The following is a 23584-nucleotide window of genomic DNA, read 5'->3' as shown; positions in this document are numbered from 1 at the left end:
CGTTAGCTAATACATTACACCAATCAAGGAGAGTTATCTTAAGCCACAATTAATCTGCTCCCTGGCATATGTTGATAGGAAAGCATCATGCTGTTTCTTAATTAAAAGCAAACGGATTAAAATGATTAATAAGAGTATTAAATATTCTCCTAAACTAAAAGCTTTGGGATTCTTGGGTAAATCTAGCTTTACGCAGGTCTGCAAACCAAAAGGCATTTACTGGGGTTTTTTTCTCCTTCCCCTGAAATCCTCATAAGCACCCTACTTTGTATGCAGTGGGCATTTCTTTCACGTCTAGCAGCAGAAGCAAGGAGCAAAAACTAGCAAGTTTAAAATAATAATGAAATAAGCAAAATGTGGAAGCTCAAGTGACAGCACTTAGAAAAAATCCCAGTCTAAGACCCTGATCTCAGACCGATACAAGTGTTTTTCATACTCAAACAATTGATCTGACCGTGCTGATTTTCAGCACCCCAGAAGCCTTACCACTTACCCTCACCTCATTGGATGCCTATTGGTTTGTTGTAAGGTTGCTCGTGAGCACAGGCCTATACGTACCCTGCTTTATTGTATGTGTGTACGTGTGCTAGTCTGTGATGGCTGGCTGACTTTGTGAGGTTGCTCACGCATACTGATCTGCACAACCGAGATAGTGGTGTGTTGCTATAGGGTGGCTTGTAAGTGCTGGGGTGTTACTTATGTCAACACAGGAAAAGAGAGCATTTGTGGAATGGGAAAAACTTGTATCAGTTTCCTAAGCCTATGGAATTCTGTGCAAGATTAAGGAACAGACATGAAGCATGTCAGGCTGGATGTGTCTGTTAACTTTTTTTTATTCATATCCATAAATTATCTTGTGAGCAAAGAGTAAACCATACTCACAGCAAGCGGTTTTTCGATAGCATGTAACATTTCAACGTTACTGGGCATCCAATCCGAAAAAATCATTAAAAGGGCCATCATTCAAAGAAAGAGTCTAATTTTGACCAAAATTGGCAGAAAGTTTTTAAATACAATGTAACTCTGAACTCAAAATAGTGCTGTTTTGGAAAGTTTGGGAAATCATTAGCCCCAGGTGATCCATTTTCTCCTGTACTTCTTTTGTCTTTGGTTAAAGCACAAGTCTGTAGTCATAGGACAGTATGAGCTTCCTTGTACCAGGGAATACATCAAAATATCTGTCATTATTTCTAGCATGGACTGATTTGAGAAAGTGTTGTCTCCTAGTTTTGGTACCATTGTAATTACCTATCACTGAATACAATGGCAATACATGTATACGGCTTAAATTGCTGTAATGACTCTTAGTACAAGGGCTGTAGAAGGTCTGGTATGAATATATCGTGTGAATAACAAAATTAACCCATGTACTCTTATGTAACCCCTCCATATAACTATGAGCTACCGCCTGCCTAACACAACACCCCAGGAGCTATGTTTACTCGCAAAAATTAAGCATGGTAATGTGCAGACACTTGAGACATTATTTCTACTGCCCCTCAGAATCTGTCCCTGCTACACAAGTCACTGTCGCATGCATTGGAGACCATCTCCCGTGGCATTTGCCTGTCCTTGTTGCATGGGTGCTCTCAGCTACTCTGCACAAAGGTGGGGCTGGCTTCTGGAGCAAAATGTCCCATGCTTGCTATCAAACTGCCATTGTTGATGGGCTGCTTAAAGATCCTGGACGGTTGCGTGACTCCATTTTGCATGTGTCAAGTGCTGCCTGAAGGAGGCTGTTGGTCATGGCAGTTTCTCTCTTGTTTTGAAATATCAGCTGCAGTGTGTCAGTAACCTAACGGCGGGCTGTTCTTTATAGGTCTGCTCCTGTCACCTACAACGTGGTCAAAGGGCAGAAATGCTCAAACATGGTCACAGGGCCCAGGTGGTAAAACAAGCTTGAAGGGAGCGATGTCTCTGCCTGGTGATGGCTTCAGAGATTAGGACAGTTACTTTGAAGTCATTGCAGGGGTTGACCTGACCTAACCAGAGAGTTCATGAAGACCCATGCAGGAGTTGAACCAAGTAGGCCTTGCTCAGTATCACTAGCAAGATCTGAAGGCAAGTAACTGCAGTCCGAACAGCAGCATACAAATGCCACGGGCAAGAAGCGTTGGCCCTTCTAATGATTTTTTTTTGGATTGGATGCCCAATAATGTTGAAACATAACATGCTGTTGAACACCTGCTCCACTCGTGGAATCTGTGTCCACCCTGGTGATGACCACCAATGACATTTTTCTAGCTGATGGATTACCCTATCTCACCAACAAGACCCCCTTTTTAAAACCGACGGGTAGACTTACACTTGTGTCTCCAGGTCTCAAATTCCTTCTGTCTTCTTGAGTCAGAGACTAAATCCCTGGCAAGCCATAATGCTTATGTGGCTTTGTGAAGTATTCAAGCGAGAGGCAATGCTGTTTCCAGCCCCTGAGAGGTGGTTGATTTTTTTTTTTTTATGCACTCACCTCTTAAATTACTGTGTTGAGCTCATTGTCATTCTGACGTTAACTTCGTAGGGATAACAGCGAAGGATAGTGCACCTTTAAATGACGAGCTTTGTGTTTAATTACCCAAATCAAATGACATAAATATGAATGAGCACTAATGATGGTACTTGGTTTTTCCGGAAACCATTAACAAAACGATTCTTAAATGATTTGTAAAGAAAATGAGAGGAGAAAAGAGGAGCAAGAAGGCTATTAGGCATCTAACACACTCCTGAATTATTATATAGTCAACTACCTAGCAACTATCAGGCTAAATGATCTTGCAAAAAAAAATTTGTGGGTGAGGCTTTTCATGGTTGTAGACACCTTGACCTGTTGTGTTATGCTCACATCTACTAAAATGGGGGTTAGGTGTCTTGGTTGGTTATGGACTCAGAGGACTGAAGTGACAATGTGCGGTTTCTCTTAGACGTCAGACTAGAAGATCATGTGGGCCCCTCGTGGACCTGCACATCACGGGCAACAGAACCTCACCCACCCACTCCTGTCATAGACCTGTCCTCTCTGGCTTAGTTACTAAAATCCTCAAATAATGATTTAAGGACATCAAATTGCAGACAATCCACAATTTACTCCAGTGACCCGTGCTAAACAGGAAGGTGAAAACTTCCTTTCCCTTGTAAACTGCCCCACACAACTGCTGGAAATAGAGGAGTTTGGTTTCATAGGTTCTAATTCTACTTGAGGAGCCTTTATTTTCCAAAAAAAGAAAAGTAAAACGGTTGAGGAGTAGCTAAATGCAGGAGCCAAGGGAATACACTTATCATTGACTCTGAATCGCTTTGTGACTATTTCCCATATCACCAAACCATTCTATAATCTAGTACAACAGATGCTCTTCTCCAGAGAAGCCAAGTCCCAGAATACTGGCAGTGGAGCATTTGGTGTTGCTCTGGTCACTGCTGGGAGAATCTCACTTTCTCCTAAACTTGCTGGGACTTTAAAAAGAACACAGAGACAAGAAGTACGCTGGTGCCTTAGATCCGTAAGAGCAGCTCTGCCTACTTGTGTGTAGGGACTGATGGATGTGTGACCGATAATTGTGCTGTCACTGAAAGGACCCCTCTGAAAGCTCTAGGGCATGGGCCCTGATCATAAAAGAGGTTTTTGGAAATCATGGGTAAAGTTTGTCATTCCATTGCCTCATGAGAAAGAAGAAGAGGTCACCAGCCCTCTGAGCAGAGGCACCTCTTAGAATAAATAACCCACAGCACTAAGTGTTTTAAACTGGAGCTACTGCCTCCATGTTTCCATTTAATCACGTTAAGAAAGGAGGCATAGAACAAGTACATCATTCTCTGACTTCTGCTAATTGTTAGTTGCATTCCATAGCCATAAAAGTTAACTGCACCAGGAAATCACAAAGGATCTTCTTGCCTAATATTTTACCCACAGTTGCCAGTAATTGCTAATTAAGTTTCAGAAATGGTAGCATTGGGAGCAGGACAGTGCAATCTGTCAATGGAAGTTCCATAGGACCCCAGTGCACATTTTGGAACCATTTCAGGGACACTCGCTGTTTGTTTGCAGGCGTACTTATGGGATAACAATAAGGATCTAGTGGAGTGGCTGGAGAAACAGCTAACAGAAGAAGACGGCATTCGCTCAGTTGTGGATGAAAACATCAAATACATCTCCAGAGACTACATACTCAAACAGATACGCAGGTAAGCCAACTACTGATTTCCTGAGGCAGAGCTCTAGGACAAAACCCTCACTGCCCCCTTTAGTAAGCAGAAAAGCTCTCTCTACATAAGGGATTTTTTTCCTAAAATTTTCTGAGGTTGTAGTAACAATGAAAGTTGTCATCTCACATTTTCGGACAAGGTCTGGAGATGCAGCAGTGGGAAATTTTGGGACAGGGAGCACTAGTATAGGCAATAAGACCAAAGCAACTAGAATTTGGCCATCAAGGTCTCAGTCCATCCAGGTAATTATACGGCCCTCCTCACTGCAGTTTCAGAACACCAGTGAATTTGTGAGGTGTTTTAAATAAAGGGACAGGGTGAGGTTGAAATCAAGTTTTTTGTTTAAATAAATGCACTTAAGATTGTTAAAACTGAGCAAATTTTAGAAATCTAACCTTAAAGTTTTTACTTGCTGTCATATAAAGTTGATTGGATACAAAACCTAAATGTAACTTTGTTTTTACAGGCACCTTGAACTCAAAATGTATTGTAGTCTGTGAAAGACACTCAGCTCAAAATGTCAAAGGCCCTGCTTCAGCCCCACTGACATTAAGAGCACACTTTGCTGAAACAAGGTCATGGAAGCCACAGTAAAACAGTTGTGGTGTTCCCCATATTGATACAAATATAGGAAAATTAAAGTGGTTCCATTCTCTAAATGTGAGGGGGTAGTGAGGAAAGCTCTCTGAGCTACACTACCGTCTCCTGTTAAAGGCTTAGCAGATATTTGGTAGGGCACAATGTTGCTGCAGGCTTTCTTGGATGCGATTTCTTCTGTTTCTCAGTCTCACCTAAAGGATGAGTTCTCTGTTCCCTTCCACAAATCCTGCTGCTGCTCAAGTACAAGAGTGCAGAATATGCTAGCTGCCTCCCACCCTAGCTTTTCTCTGGGGAAACTGGACCCAGTTTCTAACATCCCTTTTGTTCTGATTAATTTTCAAAGATCACGCAGCAGGACACTGTGTAATCCAAATGTCGACACTATTTTCTCTCTTGTTAGGTACCAAAATGCAACTTTATTACAGACTGGAAAGCCTCCAGAGGCTTGCAGCCTTTCCCCAAAACTAGAGTTAGAGGGGAATGTGAGGTAACAACCAGGGAGTGCAAATGACATGACTGTGAGCAGCCTTCTGCATCAGGGAGCGCAATGCTCGCCACCGCCTCTTTCTACCCATCACAATCCTTGACCCTGCCCTGAGTTTACTCTTCGGACCCTCTTCCTCTTCAAAATGCCATTGGCACTCACGTGTACATTGTGCATTGCTTGGTGCTGAGACTGTCCTCATCGTTAATCTAAGAGCTGCTTGAGCTCAGTTCGTAATAAACCTCTTGCTGGCTTGTCCAGACACTTTTAAAAATCCTCTATTTCAATTAGAGCAGGGAAATGAGATCAGGTGAAAATCTTCAGGCTTACAGTTTGCACACTGGGCTGTACTCCGCTTGCTAAATTTCTCTGCCAAGTTGGACCAGGAGAAAGGGGCTAGCAGTTGGGGTGAGATGGGTGCCCTTGCTAACCCTCTTGTCTTTGCAGCTTGGTGCAGGCCAATCCTGAGGTTGCCATGGATTCCATCGTCCACATGACCCAGCATATATCCCCTACCCAGCGAGCTGAGATAGTGCGTATTCTTTCAACAATGGACTCACCTCCTTCAACATAAGAGCATCTGTTTCCCACCCTCTTCCTTTTCCTGCGACAAAAGGCTCAGAGTTGCCCTTTGTCTGCTCAGTGGTGAACACTGTACTGAGAAGAGGAAGCAAAAGGAAGAATGGTATTTTTAGTTTTTAAAATCACACTGACCCGAGGGAGCATGCTCTCTGGCCCCAGAGACATAAGGAAAACAAAACTGCTGAGGAATTAACTTATGGATGTCTAACTGTACCTTATTTATTTAACAAAGAGTGACTGGACCAATGCATCAGCTAGCTGTGTGGCTGCCCTCTGAAAGCAGTAGGAAAAGGCAATGAAGGGTACTGTGGTACCATGAGGTCTTAGAGCAGCAAAGTAAGGGCTTTCTTACACTATGCCCTTCTCCCACACACCCCCAGTCTGGTGATGGTGGTCTTGTTTCAGCAGACAAATGTGCCAGTGGCATGCTGGCTGGTCAGGGGTTTGTTAAACGCACATGGGAAGATACTACAAAGAAATGGGAAAACAGTATTTGTTCGTGGCTCTGTTACGCTGGGGAGGAGCTCATCCTGCTCTCTTCTCTCCTCTCCTCTCTGATGGTCGCAAGTTTCATTACATATCTGTCTTGGCTGTTTACTTAGTACCTGTTATTTCAGTATTTTCATTCCAGGAGCTATACTGCAGGCTTTCACGGTCTCAGACAGGGCAGAGATGAAGTAGTATCCTGTAAAAAGAAAAATACTTAGAAAAAGCTACCATTTGCCATGTATCCAGTTTATGACAGTAATAATTATGACCTATCACACGGGTTAATTCTGGTCCCCTCTCTCGTGTGTCTGCAGAACTATATTTATATTCTATCTGCACATTCACAGGCTATTCCGTTACTTATTCATTCTGTCTCACCTAGGAAGCAAACGATCATTCCATAAAGATGGGGGAAAGTGGCAAAAGTAAAAGTCACAGAAATACTGAAATTAAAACCAGCTCTCTGTCTCACAATAATTTTTTGTACTCTGTTACCGAAAGTGATGTTTTTAAAATGAAAAACGCAGCTGCTCAGGCTCTTGTGTGGACAGAGGCATTTCTGAGCTCGTTAGAAAAATGTAAATAGGAGTCTGGGTAATGTTTGTATATTGGGCTTTTTTCCCCTCCCTTACCATTTTAAATGTGTGGGAGTCCTCCATCCATGTACTGAGGAGCTAATGGCTATTACCCTAACAGCACCATCTATTCACTTGATCCTACCCTTCAGCAAATTGTCATTTTCTTTCTTGTCTAATACTTTTATTCATTTGACAGACTGACATGGCTAAGTAAGGCTGCACTTAAACCCCCCCTTTAAAAAAAACAACTTTATCCCAAAACTTTCTGGGAAGGTTTGACACAGAGGAGGCCTGGTAAGAATGTCATCATTGGGAGTTCTGCACAAGGATTTTAAATTGCTTTGGCAGCTAGGTTGATTTCTCCTCCCCAAAAAAACCCCAGCCTGTATTTTTACTGAGGGTTCCTGGTGGTGATATAAACCACAGCAGAATCCTGAGATGACAGCACAACATCTAGTCTTAATTATTTTAATAGGAAATAGGTCTCAATGTGAATCAAAGCATTCACATCACTGAGGGCTTGTCTACACTTACCGGAGGATCAACACTGCGGCGATCGATTTAGCAGGTCTTCACTAGACCCACTAAATCCACCTGTGATTGAGAAGAGTAAGGGGAGTCAACATCATGTAGTGTGGACCCCACAGTAAGTAGAGCTAAGCTACATCGATTTGAGTTACACTATTCACATAGACAAGGCCTAATTGTCTGATCTTCTACACAACTTTTTTCTTATAGAAAATCTGAAGTAACATGTTTCTCCAGAAACATTTTTTAAAATGAACAGTATCAGACATTATAGAATTTAGACTGGCTGTTTGTCCCATAGTTACTGTAAAACAATATTATAGAAATGCTTCTACAGTTTTCTCTCTTCTCAGCAGTGTCAAACTGGTGTAAACCATAACAGGTAGGCTAGTATCAACAAGCCTAGTTTTTGCTAAAACATAAAATCAACACAAGTTTGAGGCATTTGTTGTGCAGACCAGACCCATCCCAAGCCATGTTCACTGGCCCTGACAAAGGGTAAAAATAGCTTCATATCCCTGCTGCCAAGTCCTCACTGCTACTTTTAGCAAGACAGCACAGGTATGTCTACACAAGCTGCAGCGAAGACATAGCCTTCCACTGCAAGCACAATTCTCTCAACTAGTAAGGATTTATTGGACAGACTGACTGTTGGCCCTTTCCATTGTAGCAGCTGTCAAAAATCAACTTTTCACCAAGAGTTGGTAGGCCCTGAAATTACATCTGCTTGTGTTACTGGTGCACTTAGTAACTGTATAGAAAGAGCGGAATTGCCCATTCTCATGCATTAAAAACATTTCTTTGGTAAAGGATTCTGGAGCCTTTAGGGGTCTCACTGCTGAAGCATGTGAATCATTTCTGAGATAAGAGCCTCATTTTAAAAGATTCGGGAGAAGCACTTTTCCATCCCACCCACTCATAGACAAGCTAGTGCAGCTCTGAGGAGCCTTGACAAAGTACATATTCTGAAGATGCTTGTAAGCATTACAACATTTCAGTGCTGTTCTTTTTTATACAGGTTAAGAGCTGTTAAAGTTAGCACATGCTAGTTTAGAAGCTGGTTGTGGCTTAAATTGTCCTTAAAGCAGTTTTTTATGAATTGTTTGTTTCATTCAAACTGACTATAATCTAATAGTAAATGGCTCCGCCCTGCAAACAACCCTACTATTAACATCTTAATTAAACTTGAAGCATCACATAAAAGCCACTCTGGAGGAGCTAGGCACAGACCTTGCCCAGCTTCAAGCTCCCCTTTTCACGTTGAGTGGGACAGCCAGTCATCCCAGAGACTAAGACCTTATAGCAACACTACCAGAAAACGAAGTCTACTGTACATATTAAGTCCTGCTCTGTGTCTGTTTGCAGTTGAGAAAGGACGCAGCCTGGCCATGTTACTGCTGGACATCTATGGTACTTGCTGATGTATTTCACTTACCTCAAGTTTCTTTTAATAAAAAGAATCTGTTTAAGACTCTTTTCATTGCTACCAGTGGAACCATGTATTCCGTATGTGGGGGTTTTGGTAAGCGCTCCCTCTTTTAGCTCTAACTCAATTCAATGGAGGCGGTTGTTTATGTAGAAGACATTAAAGGTGATATTGCACCAGATTGAGTTCTGAGGAAGTTCAGATCCAGGCATGTGACCCTGCCGCCCAAAAGCTTGGCTAAATTCACATCTAGAGCTGAACTTCGAGGTTCAGGCCCATTACTTCAAGAGTCTGGGCTGCTAATTCCGCTAGTGGGTTTGCATGGCCACCCCTTTCATTTCAACTTGCACTCAAGCTCCATAGATCACACACAGTTTTAAAATGCGTACTAAGTCTGGGTAGTTCATGCTTAAGCCTGGGAAAAGACTGTACTATGTAACACTTAAAAGCACACGTATTTTCACCTGTTCTCGTAAGTTGCCAGCCCTTTTCTTCATTTCATCCCCTTTGTAACTTCTCACGCCGTGAAGCCAGGGGCTTAATTTGTCGCATCTATCGTTCCCATGATATCGAACTACTAAAACGTGAATGCAGGAAAATCTGAGTTCTGAAATAGAAAAATGTTTATAGTCAAACACAAATATACTCAGTGGAATATAAATCAAGGCAACATCCAGCACATTAACATTCTTGCCTTCTTGTTACAACACACAGGAGCTGATACTCCTCCATCAACACCTGGCTTTAAGAATGGTTGAACATTTCCCAGCGAAGCAGAAGGGGAATGAAATCGCACCTTGCTTTAATTTCACTTTTCTTTTTCACATGATCAGTTACAAACAGTTTTTACCACACTGGTTTGTGGCAAACTACCTAATAGATGCTTTAAAGTGCTAGGACTAATTCCTGTCCTAGATTTAAATCAATCTAGTGTTTTCCGGGCCTTGAAGCCTGTGTCTGCTTTACCTATATTGGCAAACTAAGGGCAGAACAGTTAAGTCCACGTGTCCGTTCTCACTGCAGATAGAGAGAATGCCATGAGCAGTGTACACCCACTATACAGTTTGACTATAAATTTATTTGAACCCTGAACCAACTCCTACACTAGATATGCATTCATAGAAACTCCCACCCAGAGCTTCTGAAATGGAATTGCAGATATAGCTAATTTAAATGTTTCCCCCTGCCAGCTAAGTTACAAACATAAATCCAATACAGACTTCACCCCACACAGGGTTTTAAAAATCTCCACCTCTAATTAATGGTAAGTATTTAACACAATTTCCAACTAAATTGTATCAACCCAGCAGTTCCAGTTATTTTCACGCATTTCTTGAACCAGAATCCTGAGGGTTAAAGAGAGAAATCACCTTAACAATCATAATAGAATTTAGAGGGGAAAAAACCTACTGAACTCCAGAAATGCATTTAAAACTCTTTAGCCTAAAATATCTACATATTAAAATGCCAAGAAAAGTGCCAAAGCTGTAAGCTTTCAAAAGCCCAAGATCAAAGTGCTATCATCTTTTAATTTAAACCTTTTGTTGCATCAACAGTCTCAAGAGGGATGAGAGAGATCAAAATAAAAACTGAAACAAACTGTGGCTTTGTAGCTGTTTTTGTTTTAGTCTCTTCTCTCAATTTGGGCCACAAAATAGGTCAGCTCCATTACTGATCAGCCTTCCCACAAATATTTAAAACAAATTGAATTGCACACCCAATACCCATCACAATTACGCCAGGCACAATAACTAAATTAGCAATTCAACAAAATAATTGGAAATGCGATTCTCTCTATTCCACAGTCTCCCTCGGGGGTTTAGCCGATCTATGGGGGGAAAACTCCGCTTTACTAATTCTGCAGCTAATTAGAGACACACTTGTAAATGAAGTTGTTTGTCTGAAACTTGAAATTCTCTGCTGGGGGAGAGGAAAAATTCAGACCCCCCCACCCCCAAAACACACACACACACACCCCTACCTGATCCACAATGTCTTTAAAAGGCTATAATGCACATACAGCTAGGAACTAATAAGCAGATATATCATGAATTAATAAGGAATTAATATTCTGTTGGGAAAAATCTTACTCACTGTTAATTGGTAGTATCAGGAAAACTTACTGGAAACCATTCTGGTATCACTGTCCTTATTAATAACCATTTACACCTTTTGACCATAAAATAGTCCTGCAATGAGAGCGGGAGCATTTTCTGCTAACTCTCCACAGCACCCTGGCTACCTTTCTGTAGAGACAGGGAGTCTATGACTAGCCACAGCCAGGTAGACAGTGGTTCACCAGCTATTAGGAAGCATTGTTGTAGAGAGCAGGAGTCAGAAGCCTGGCTCCCCTTCGATTTGCTGTGTGACCATGACCTGGTCACTTGATTTGTTTGTGCATCAATGTAATCCTCTGTGAACTAGACCTCGTACTCACCTGTGGTGGGCATAGTTAGTGTGCAAAGTCCGAAGCCTGATACAAGCTTGGTATTACCACCCCCACACGAGTGAGTAAAAGGAAAATGGGACTGGTAAAATTTGCCTACAGACACAGACTTTTACAACCTCCAATATAGCCAGACCCTGGCAAACAGAAAGATTCACTTAATTCCTTTTCCAACTAAACGCATGCCCCACAAGAATCATGCCCTACACAGCATTGGGCAGCCACCATTAGCCCAACGTTGGAATGGAAATCAGGACTAAATATTTAATAGAACAGCAGTGGCTGGGGTAAGTTTCTATTAAGGTTTGAATTTTGCAGGCCCAGAGAGTCTGTGTTTAGGGGAGACCCAGGAAAAAAAGACTTACAATATGGAATTTACAGACCAACCTGAATTCCAGAACTTTGAGGTACTTTCTGAGCATACAAAACACTTAGGCCTTGGGTAATTTGCCCTTTTTTTGCTGTCGGAATAAGCTTTGCGTCCTAGCCGGTCTCTGCAGTAATTCACATTGACCACAACACCACCTCCTAGCGAGGCCAGAGCTGATTAACTGCAGGCTGCCCTGCCACTGGACTCAGCCACGTAACCGCTCGAGGCACTCCTGTAGATGGCTCTGATTAGCCCCTACTCAAGAATTACACAGGCTGTGTTTCGGCTGCCAGCATATTCAGATCCTGGAAACGTACCATTTGCACATCAGGAATAAAGAACTGACCTTACCAGCAAGGTTAGTAGATGAAACGGGGTCCTTGCAGGCTAAACCTTCCTTTCTAAGGTTCCCTTGATAAATCACACTAACCAGGTAGGGGGAAGAAAAAGCCTGCTTAAATGCTGATAAGTAAATTCAAAAGCATCCTTAGTAGGGCTTTGAATCACTCTTATCTCTTCAAACAATATGAACTAGAAGTTATCACATTTGAAGTGTTTCATGTAACCCTTTTAACACTACCTCCAGCTACGACTTTAAAGGACACAGGAGTCAAACTGAAAAGGAATTTTAAACCAGGCATGTACAGTCAGCCCCTCAAGTCAAAGCAACGTAATCCTACGCCGAGAATAGGCGCCGGACTTGTTGGAGCAGTAATGTAGGAGACGCATGTCCGGCTTCCTTTTAAACATCCTTAATGGTTGCTCTAACTGCGTAAGCGGCGTGAAACCATTCCGCCGACACCAACTTGGGAAGCGGCTCATTTCCTCCACTTGATGGCCCTCAGAATTGTGGCGATTAAATCATGAGACTTTTTTGTAATGACGTTAGCAGACCACAGGTCGGAGGCTTTCAGCTATTCAGAAATTAAGTGCTGGTATTGTTCAACCTGCGGGGAAAATACTTCTGGAGTGTCAGCCCACGGTCTTGCTGGTATGTCGGGGTGCGGGGAGAAATGAACCAGAGCTGCTGCTGTATTGGCTTATGAGGAATGATGTGGAAGAGTTCGTTGCCTTAGCCACCGCAGACCGTAAGACAGATCGCAGTGACTGGCTGTGGCTACTTTTGCAGCCTGTAGGTTTAGGACCGTCAGGCGTGCTCTGATGTGTAGGCTACATTTCTGTCTACTCAACATTAGCCTGTTAATTGACACGACATTGCTCGACACTAGGACACTGAAGCCTGCTTCCATAAAGCCAGCCTTCCCTTTGCTCACTGTGACCTACATGTGATGTAATGCTTCTCCTCTTCCTCCTAGGACACAATACAAATATAGAGGCTTTGTCCACCCCGCAAACAGCACTAGTTAAGTAGCACTGCTTACCCTTGATTCTTTGTGGCTGGATTTCGCCCCTCCGCCAGCCATGCCCTCGTACATTGCAGGGAGAGCTAAGACTGTTGCAAACTTCACAGCATAAGGTTGTTATTTGGATCCAGGAATAGAAAGACCAATAGTGACATTTGCTAAGTTTCTCCCTGGCAAATTTTGACAAGTCAGAGCCCTGGAAAGATAGGAGAAAAAAAAATATCAATGTGCTCCTATGCTACCTACAACGACTGCTTTTCTGCGAGTGGACATCAAGATTTATTCATCCACGCTACATGCATTTTGTAAGACAAAGTCAATGCTCACCTGGGCACAGATATTTTATAAACCCAAGAAAAATGTTATATTTTCTACAGGGGACAATAACTCTCCTCCACCCACTGATCAAGAGGGCCACAACTGGACGGTGGCCAGCGAAGGATCACGATGCAACATGTTGATAAGTTTCAGCACTGGCATTTCCGTATTGTTACGCAACGCACAGCTGCTCTCTTTTGTTGCTGTGGTGCTAGACAATTCTCAGGTGCCTAGTGCAAAGGAGATAAGGAGAGCGGGGCCAACTTATTTTTGAATCAGCTGAGCAATGGAGCTAATGGCTATTGCCTGGCTGCAACGTATTGTAAAGGTGAATCTTTGAAACACTCTGCTCAAGTTTACTTAAAGCAAAGAACTGATCCATTTTCTAATTCCATATTGATTATAAGATCAGTTTGATGCAACTGAATCTATTCGTGTTTAACCAAAATATAAGTGCCTTTACCCTGTAACGAAGAGAATGAATATTCCATCGCCTGAATTTTCCATCAGCCTTCAGTATGAACTTGAAAAAAAGAAAATATTTTGCTTACTGGTAACTTTCTGTTCTTCGTGTTCCTTGATACTGGGGCGTAGAGTTTGGATCACGCCATCCTAGTGTTCCTAGCAAAATAAAATAAATCAACTCCACACAAAAGGAAAGGGATGTTTTATTCGTCATTAAAAATGCCTCTGAATTCAGTCCTGATAACAGGTCTGAACTCATTTAAAAATCAGCAGTAGCCCCACACACAAAAATAAAGTATTCGATTTTATTAAAATGCAAATCAATCAACTAATCTGTCTTTCAGGTAACAGTTCAATAGCAGGATCCGTGTCAATTAAAATAGTTTCCAATTTATTCTTTGCTGGAAGGAGGGTGGTATCCTGAATTCTAAAACCGCCTTGTATGATTATGTATTTTATACCATCTCTGCTGTCTCATACCCTTCATATGTTCTAGCTAATTAAGCGTATTTTCTCCAAATACTTTGGAGTAACTGATATTTCAGTGTCATGCAGGACAATGTCCCAATAGTGGGGGGAACCCGATACTTCCATAAATTCTGGCATACTGTCGTAGGTATAGAAAGCCAGTACTCATGTCTTTCATCCACCCGATTAGGTGACCACAAGTTAACAAGTTACGTATAAAATACCCAAGGAGGTTATGTTATAACCAAAGCTGAAAGAGCTCCTGCTGAGATGTACTAGTTTATAACTGGCCTGATTTCCAGCAGTGCAGAGCTCCCAACAGCCGCCACTCAGGTAAAATCAGGCCACTTATTTAGGAAACTACACATAATATTTGGCCAGTGCTTTCACCCAACCCCCACTGGATGAGCATTCAGAAGTTCTAAAGAAGGGAACGCTTTTTATAATCCTTGTCTTATTACAGACAAACTTGAAAGCAACACACACACAGTTTTAAGTGATCGAATAAACATGCAAAAAAAACATTATGTACCTTTACGTTTTTGTAGAAGTGCTTTGGAATTCCTCAAGATAAAAAGCACTATGCACATGTTATTAATTGTCCTTATTAATTTACCACTTACTACAGCAAGCCAAGGAACTGAGATAAGTTCTCAAATTCAGATGGAGAATATATCACTAGCTTTGCAATCGTCTTTGTTAGGATCACCTTGTCAATGCGTCAAGATGTGACTGATGATTCTATGCTTCTCTACCAATTAAAACAGGAGTGAGAGAGCCAGGACTCATCTCACCAACTGACCTTGTGTCAGTGGCCTCTTCATTTCTCAGTTAGTCCATCTGTGAAATGCTATAACAATGCTTACCTACCTTTAGGGGTGTCATGAGATTTAAGCAAAGTTTGCAGAACTCTTCAAGATCCTGACATGACAGATACTCTGTAAATGTAAACAAAATGAACCAAAAGAATACAGACTCCTTCGTTGTGCATTAAAATAAATAACAGGTTAAAGACTTTAAAAAAAAAACCCATTGAAGAGAGTTGCTTAATTAAACTAGCATATATCCCTCAAATCCACATTCAGACACACCGGATGCATTCACTGCACTGACAAAACTTGGTTAGTCCATTTACAGGCTATTTTAATCAGATTATTTAAAGAACAAAACAGAGACAATGTAGTTAAACAAGTCAATGCAATGGCCGTCTTGTTATTATACTACAAACATATACACACATTATTTATGCAAGATAATCTTCATCTGAGATTGGTCACAGCAGGCTAATAAATCCCCCTTATGGGGATTTAATTTTCAGCTTTTGACCTTCTGATGAAAAAAAAAAAAAAAACAAGTGAATCATCTCCTCTTGCCAGATTTACGCCGGTGCTAACCTCTGTAGAAAGCGGGTCACTAGTGGAGAGAAAAGGAAGAGGCCTCAAAGAATCCTGATCAGCAAAAATAACGGCATGCACCATCAATGCTGAACTGAAAATTCACAAACATTTTCCAATTGCAAAAATATCCCCGATCACGTGCATGTGTTCAGTTGGGAGCCGTTCCATGACTGACCTTTTATGCATAATAAGCAGTCCTTTTGGAAGCCCAGGAGTTTGGACTCTCTGAAATTCAAGGTAACCACGGATGGGGAGCACCTTTTTCCGGCCACATTAATGGCATTTTAGCCATCGTGGCTCAGACAATGCACAGCTGCAGCATTCTAAAATACTGCCGCAGAACCGTGCATTTCAAACGAAGGTCCAGGAAGTTGATTTAACACAAACGTAGGTCCCCATTCTGCAGTAGGATATGCTTAAACAGCCACCTTCGGAGCCCCACTAATCTCAGTGGGATTCTAGAAAGGCATAAGGGTCTACTCGTGCAGATAAGGTTGCAGGATCAGGGCCACACATACAAGATGATCAAAAAGGGAAGGGCATTGTATGTTCTTTAATTGGCATGGACAGATTCTAAACTGAATTGCAAAAAATATATGGGGGTGCCCTCTTGCCAGGGTACATTTCCTTCTTAACTCTGCTTTGTACTGCACAATTCAGCAATGGGGTCTGCATGAAATAAAATAATCCTCATCAAATTACAAGACATCCTAACAGACAAGACAAGACACACTTTGAGTGACCTTAAAAAGGAAGGGTGCTGGCGCTTCCCTGCACATGACATAATCCACTTCACTGCGGTCTTGAAATCTTGAAAGTTGTGGGCTACCACGTGGCTAGAAGCTCTCTCAATGAACCCTACTGCGGCCATCACTAAGTGAACCACAGGAGTAGAGCTGTGATCTACAAACTGCCCAGATGTGACAACGTGGCTGCAGGTTCCGGCAGCACCGAGGCAAGAGTCCAAATGCAAACGAAGGATCCCACTGGGCATTAGCCAAACGCAGAGAACAAAAGTAAGTGTCTGTGCATATGTTTTCCTTCTGCAAAGGCTTGATGCTAATTCTGCTTGGGTTCTTCAGGATGCGTGATTTTGCCAAACAACGATCGATAAAGCTCCGTCCTGGGAAAATAAAAGGGGGGGGGGGGGGAGAGTAACTTTTCAAGGTCAAATTGGAAGCAAGAGGCAGGCAGCGCTACCATCCGCCGCTTCAAATGAAAAGGCCGTCGTATAATTAAAAATGCATTCAACAATCTTTATTAATACATACAAGTGTAGGGAAGAACTTGCGTGCGACCAATCACATGCAGTACAGAAATATGTAAATATTTCGGTGTGGCTGGATACCATCTCTCTAGGGAATGAGGTTTTCTATAAGTTTGCCCTTTACAGACAGCCTCTTCAAGTAAGAAAACAAGATTGAATATTTTAATAGGCTGTATGAGAATGCAATGCCATAAGGAGGATTCAATCAGACAGCCTATGTGGGGCTATAATTTAGTTTTCATACATTTCTTGGATTTGACGGTACTTGAAAAACAATGAAAATGACCCAGCAACAAGATTCCAATTAATATCACATATGCAGCAGTTCTGATAAGAGAAGCAAGTTTCCCTTTAAAAATCACCACATCACAGGCTGGTTTTCTTTCTTTATTTTTAAGCTTAAAACCTAAGTAGCTAGGGAAGGTAGATGGAGGGGGAGCGGAGGGAAGGCAAATTTATTTACAAACTTCAGCTGCAAAACAGAAATTCATGTGGTCATGGCAATCTAGAGAACCCTTAAGGAAAAAGCATCCAGACAGGGCTACATTTTGAGTTCCCGGTTGTACTCAAAGTAGAGAAGACACAGAGATACAGCAGATAAAACTCATAGAAGAGAAACTACCTCCTTGCCCGTGCTGCTAACATCATCTAGGATTATTAAAACAAAGAATTTTAAACAAGATCAGAGGTGACGATCACCTAAAACTCAGTCAGGCCAGGAACTGTTCAGCCATGATTTCACTGGGACATGGGGTGGAGAGGGACCGTTTTCTGTCTAGTTAATTAATGAGAGATGGGACCAACATATGAAATTCAGACTGGTCTGAAATTTGGGCCCCTGTGTCTATTAAAAATGTAAGTTGTTTCCTAATAAATACTATGCACATGCACGTCGCACACTAGACTATTATGAATGATACATTTATACAGTAGACAGAGACTTTTATCGGCTGTAGAGGAAAGCACTTATCTGTATGCTCTATCCCCTTCATCTGATTTCTCCATTTAGACCGGAACTGCCTATATCTGTGTACACTTGCAGTCTTAGCACTAAGGGGCAGCAACCTTAATAGGGGCCTCTAGCTGCTACCGGAATACAGAGATGATTGTTAATACTGTGACACACGTACAGTGTGTATATAATTTTTTACACACACACACACACACACGCACAAGGACGTATTACATAAACAGCATTCCCAAACAGCCCTAAAGCATGGCTTGACATCACTTTCCTGAAGATAACAACTAACAAAACCACACAAGAAATGCACCTGCACTTTCACAGAGCAATACAAGGGAGAGGTGGGACACAGCCACTTACTGTAAGCTTTACGGAAATTTCTTGGCCACATTTCCCACACTGTCTGCAGTAGAAACACCCAGGCAGATGAGATGTCTAACACTGGCCCAGGGCCTCTGGCTAGCGTGCCAAATGTCCTCCACACAAGAGACCCAGACTCAGCACTGTTCCCTGCAACACTCAGGGAGTTGAAGAGCTAAATAGGCAATCAATTCAATCCCAAAAGGAAGGGAGCTTATTAAACTACATTTAGACAGATTTAACATTTTAAAACCCCCGTGTGTGGGACAGCACAGGAGGCCACCATCTTGGCTTCACTGCTAAGTGGAAACAATGAGAGGCAGGTGGCCATTTTGAAAACGGGCATATTTGCTACAGGCAATTTTATCTTCACTCCTATTGAAAATGATCAGAGACGGCTGCCATTTTGAAAAAGGTGAATTCGTTGGGGAATTTCCGGTACAAGAGCATTACGCATCAGCCAGCCTCTGCTAAAGAGGCAACTTTAAATTACGAAGAACAGCAGCAAACAATGGCCGTCCATCCTGAAACGCTATCTTCAAATGTAACCATTGCATGAGATTTCATTCAGTTTTAACCATAGTGGAAACTGGGAGAACCAACATTATCTCATTAGTAAGATCATTCAGGACAAAAAGGTCAGATACATGGTGCTACATTTCTTAAGGACCCACTCTTGAAATCAATTTTAACTCATAAGCTAATTACCCAATTAACTGGAAAAGTCTCCGAAAATTCATTCTTTAGTCAGAATAAGTATTGCAATTTGGGGGAGGGAGGTGAAATAGCTGTATTTAGTGGTTGAATTCGTGCTTTCAGCGCAAAACTCAACTCAGCCTTAACTATGGAACTGCAACTGGAGCGTCTGACAGACAGAAAGAGAGAGAGAACAATGTAACCTATGATGCACTCAAAAAAATCCCCAAACTCTCTGAAAAAATGGAGCTGACATTTGAAAAAACTGGCAAACCCTGGACTAGAAGAAAGCAAGATGGCAGGGCTAGAATCCTGGGAAGACTCAACTGAAATGCAAGAGGTGCCAAAAACACGGCGCTAGGGGACAAACTGTGCCACGCACGCCCGTCAGACACAACCAAACGCAGTGAGGAGGAGCCAAGCTTTGTTTGTGATGCAGATTTGCAGCCCGCACGAGAGGGCGGCCGTGGGGAAGTTTAAGTTCTGGTGAGAAACAGCAGCAGTTTCGTAATGAACGACGGGAGAGGCGCAGCTTCTTCCGACGACAACGTGCCCCCGTCACTAGGTCAGAGAGAAATCAGCTGTTTTAAGTGTGAAAACTCAACACTGCATGTTAATAACACTGGGGGGGGGGAGAGGGGGGAAAAGCTCTCTGTCTTCTGTCTCCTTCTCATCTTTATATTGTATAAACGCAGAATAGCCAGTGGAACAAACAAACCAAACCCCCCTGACTGAGACAAACAGCCCTCTGATTCTACCACAGTCTTCCATCGCGCTTTTAAAATAAATAAATAAAGAGCGCTGCGTTACTTTGGCTCTGCTACACTTTGCAACCTCCCTGCCCATTAACCGATAAGTACCACTGTCGTTTGCTGTTTCAATTTAAAAATTAGATAGCATAAAGCAGGCAGTTTTACTGACAAAAAGGACATTGTGACTTTAAGACTCCATCATTTGACTGGGGGGGGGGAGAAGAGGGGAAATGCAGCGAGCGATGCTATTTAGTCCTTCACAATCATAGCCTTCCACCCTTGCCTTGCTTGCTTGCGCCAGACCCCATCATTACCACTGAGCAAATGTTTCCACTTGTTCTGCAATATCAGTGAAATTCCTGGGCAGAAAGCAGCAGTTACTGTCCGCAGCAGGGTTCACATGTCAGGAGCGGAGAGGGAAATGCTGAAACCGGTGTTTCGATAGAACATCATTTCACACTCAGGTGGGCAAAGCTGACAAACATACGCCGGTTGCTCATGTCAAAGTAACTCGAAAGGCTGAGTGGTTTGGAACCTTTTAAGGAAACGTCACCGATTTCACTCCTTTCCTCCCTCCCTAACCCCCGACACAGCTCATTTTAAACACCAAGGAGGACTAATCATATTGCAGCAAACGGCCTCACAAAGATACATTCTAATGCCAAATGCACCCACTTTGCAGGCTTCCTACAGACAAGGCTCTTGAGGTCTCATGAAATAGAGAGGCATATGCACCGATTATTGCCCCACGAGAGCCCCGGGCCCTGTTATGTCCAGATGAAGGCTCTCCAGTCAGGGCGTAACTCCAGTACGCACACCAGCAGATGCTCGTGTATTCACTTTTCCCGTCCCGTGCATTCCAACTCCAGCACAGAGACCAGCGGAGAAGGCCTGATGAGCTGCAGCCGTTTTCCTGGGCTCACACCCACCAGGCACATATATTTTTACACTGGGGCTTACTGCCAATTCGGGCTCTTTGCTAAGATCCAGTCTTGTGTTCTTCAGGAGATTCTCCCAGTTGTGTTCTGTTGCGTTTTTTGGGTTTTTTTGTTACTAGGACACATCACACTCATTGGCAATAGGACAAGCCACCATCAGCATTCCAGGAAAACGTTTACTCAGTCATTACTTCTAAATCATATGCTCAGCACCGGAGATACCAGACTTAAGATACCAGACGTCAGACTTTTAGATGGTGCCATGTGATCAGTCCCAAAGACGTCTAATTCAATGCTGTCCCTCAGTAGACTTATATCCAGCAGCTTACACACATTCTCATTCTGCTCTTCGGCACGTTGCTGATCTTTTTTATCCATAATCCACATAATAGTTAAGGGTACAAAGCCAGCCAGTTAACTCATTTTCCAACACATGTATCATCAGCCAAAACAGATCCCAACAGAACATACCCCATAGATCTGGGGTAGCACATTTGGGGGGGGAGGGGTCTTCAGCACTAAAACAGAAGTAGTCCAATCCGGAGCATTGACTCTGCTTGCAAACAGAGTAGAAAGCTGCTGCCAAACTTTCTGAGAGCCAAGGAAATTTTGCAGAATATTGTTTCCTCTGAATTGAAGAGGGTTATTAAACTCTCGCAGGCATCTAGATAGGTCTATGTGGGTCATAGCTCCAGTATCTAAGTGCCTCACAGTCATTAAGATATTTATGCTCACGGTACCTTTGTGAATTAGGGAAGTATTCTCTCCATTTTACAGATGGGGAAGCGAAAGAGCGAGGGACTGACATCCAAAATGACAGAGGGAGCCTGTGGCAGATGCAGGATTGGAAACCAAGTCTCCCAAGTCCCAGTCCCGAGCCTTTCCCACAAGGCCGCTCTTCCGCTATTGTACATTGTGGGTTCCATGCACCTGGTGCAGAAGAGGGTCATTATACAGACAGGGGAATCACAAACCCTTTCAGCAGAACGTGGGTTGGCAACATGGGGGACATGAGGCCCCTTTCATTAGGGTTAGATGGGAGGAAAGTACCACTAAGATCACAGGACGCGAAAGGCTGAGAATCCCCGCAGAAGGGCATATAGGATCGGATCAAACAGGAAATAGGGACTCCAAGTGCCTTGCGAAATAGAGTTCTGGACGTAGGAATGATCTAAAACAGATCCCCCAAGATGCAGTTAGCCCTGTTTGGGAGCCATCACACTATTACAAAAGCAAATTCAGCGAATTACCTACCTCCCCACCTACCAAAAACCACATCACATTTAAGATGAGCACACAAATCAACAGAAGCCAGCCCATCCATGCCCCTGCTGGGCTCTCATCAGCCACTCACACTGCAACAGCCACAGAAGAATGCGCCAACATCCTCAGGACATTCAGTGGCACAGCAGGTGCGACCTACCTGCCTGCACCTGGCAGCCAAGCAGTGAAAAAGGCTGATGGCTCGTGCTAAGGACACTGTGCCTGCTTTGAATTTCAAGCCTCTGGACTTGGTTGGTTTTTGAACGCACAAACACAGGCCCAAAAAACCAGGGCTAAGTCAAGTTACACCTTTCAGGCCAAACTCAGCTCAACAGAGGAGCACTTTGAAATTTAAAGTCACTGCCCTGCCCCCTCTCCCCTGCACCCAGTTAGTTCTTTCCCCCATTCCCCAGTGCTGTAATGAAGTTTAAACAGAACACACATACACTCTCTCTCTCTCTGGACAACCCCACCAAAAAAGAAAATATGAAGGTAACTACTAGCTTGAACATTTGCTATCAGCCTGGGTTGTGGCCCTTTGTCTCCAGTGGGGCACTGATCTCTCAAGGCTTCTCCTATTTTTGTTTGGTTACCTGGTTTACTCCGAGGGTAGGGGAGTTCAGGAATCCGCGTTCCATTGACACGGACCTCAGGGACCAAAATTAGCAAAATCATTTTTAAAGCAAGCAAGGCCAATAGGGGCGTTAAAAGTACCAATGCATCTTCCTCAGTTGTGTGACGCTGCCTGAACACAGACAGAGAAGCTCCAACATTCAGAACACCAAGTCCCGCAAGGCACAGCATAGGGATAACTTGCAGTACGGTCCTGCCACACCATCCAGACTGCTCTGCTGTGTTGCACCCTCGCTCGTAAGAGTGGGTAACAACAAGCCCTTTCGGCTCGCAGGCCTGGGCCTGCATGTTCCATACCGAAGTCAAAATTCTAGCAGGGCTACCTGAAAATTCCAGGTGTGAAACAACTACCAGCCAGCTTTGAGAACTGCCTGCTGCTGGTACCGAGATTACACTGTGCAGAGAGAGGTTATTTGCAAATGGGAAGGGAGGAGGGGGTTGTACGAAATGTTTTAGCCAGCCAAAAAATGCCAATTTATTATTGCTGCTGCATAGGCTACCTTTCCCCTGCAGCATCTCCCCTCTGCAGGATTTCACCATGCAGAGAGTAAAACTCATCAATCCTTCAGGTTTAACCTTGTCTCTGTTTCAATTCACTGGGGTAAGTGTGGGTTTTAATACTTTCAGGCCCCTGAAGGCTATGCATAATGAACTCGGATTTGGACTAAAAAACATAGAATTTCTCCCCCACACCCACATATATTAAAATCAGATTTGAGCCAGTGAGTCGAAACACCCCACCCCAAGTCAGTGCGGGAAAGGTGACTTTAACACAAGAGGGTATTGGTATTAGCAATGTGCTGAGGAATAACCTAGACCGAGTAATTAATAGTGCTTACACCTGAGGTAGAGTGTGTGGAAGGAGCAGGTCGATACAGGGGTCTTCCTTGAATTAAAATTTAACTTACCCTTTATTGCAACCTACAAAAGCAAGTAATGAGCACTAACATTTTTATTTCTTTTAAACTGTCATTTAGCCTGTAGAGGGGATAATTACCT

General features: G+C 43.0%; 2 protein-coding genes across 12 annotated transcripts in view; one reads left to right on the top strand and one right to left on the bottom strand.

Annotated features, from left to right (window-relative positions):
- ACACA (acetyl-CoA carboxylase alpha) overlaps positions 1-8944 on the top strand; it is a 184971-nt gene extending 176027 nt beyond the window's left edge. For all 9 annotated transcript variants that reach the window (XM_073316082.2, XM_073316080.2, XM_073316076.2 and 6 more), the window contains 2 exons: positions 4040-4176; positions 5729-8944. In XM_073316082.2, the coding sequence (XP_073172183.1) occupies positions 4040-4176; positions 5729-5855 (264 nt within the window). In that variant the 3' untranslated portion in view covers positions 5856-8944. The remainder of the gene's footprint in view (positions 1-4039; positions 4177-5728) is intronic.
- A 6493-nt stretch (positions 8945-15437) lies between these two features.
- The window catches only part of AATF (apoptosis antagonizing transcription factor), an 83899-nt gene continuing 75752 nt past the window's right edge, over positions 15438-23584 (bottom strand). For all 3 annotated transcript variants that reach the window (XM_073316095.2, XM_073316094.2, XM_073316097.2), the window contains one exon: positions 15438-16835. In XM_073316095.2, coding sequence (XP_073172196.1) covers positions 16772-16835 — 64 coding nt within the window. In that variant the 3' untranslated portion in view covers positions 15438-16771. The remainder of the gene's footprint in view (positions 16836-23584) is intronic.

The sequence above is a fragment of the Lepidochelys kempii genome, chromosome 17 (genome assembly GCF_965140285.1).
Source record: "Lepidochelys kempii isolate rLepKem1 chromosome 17, rLepKem1.hap1, whole genome shotgun sequence".
Lineage (NCBI taxonomy): Eukaryota > Metazoa > Chordata > Testudines > Cheloniidae > Lepidochelys > Lepidochelys kempii.
This window is presented reverse-complemented; position numbering and strand designations above follow the sequence as displayed.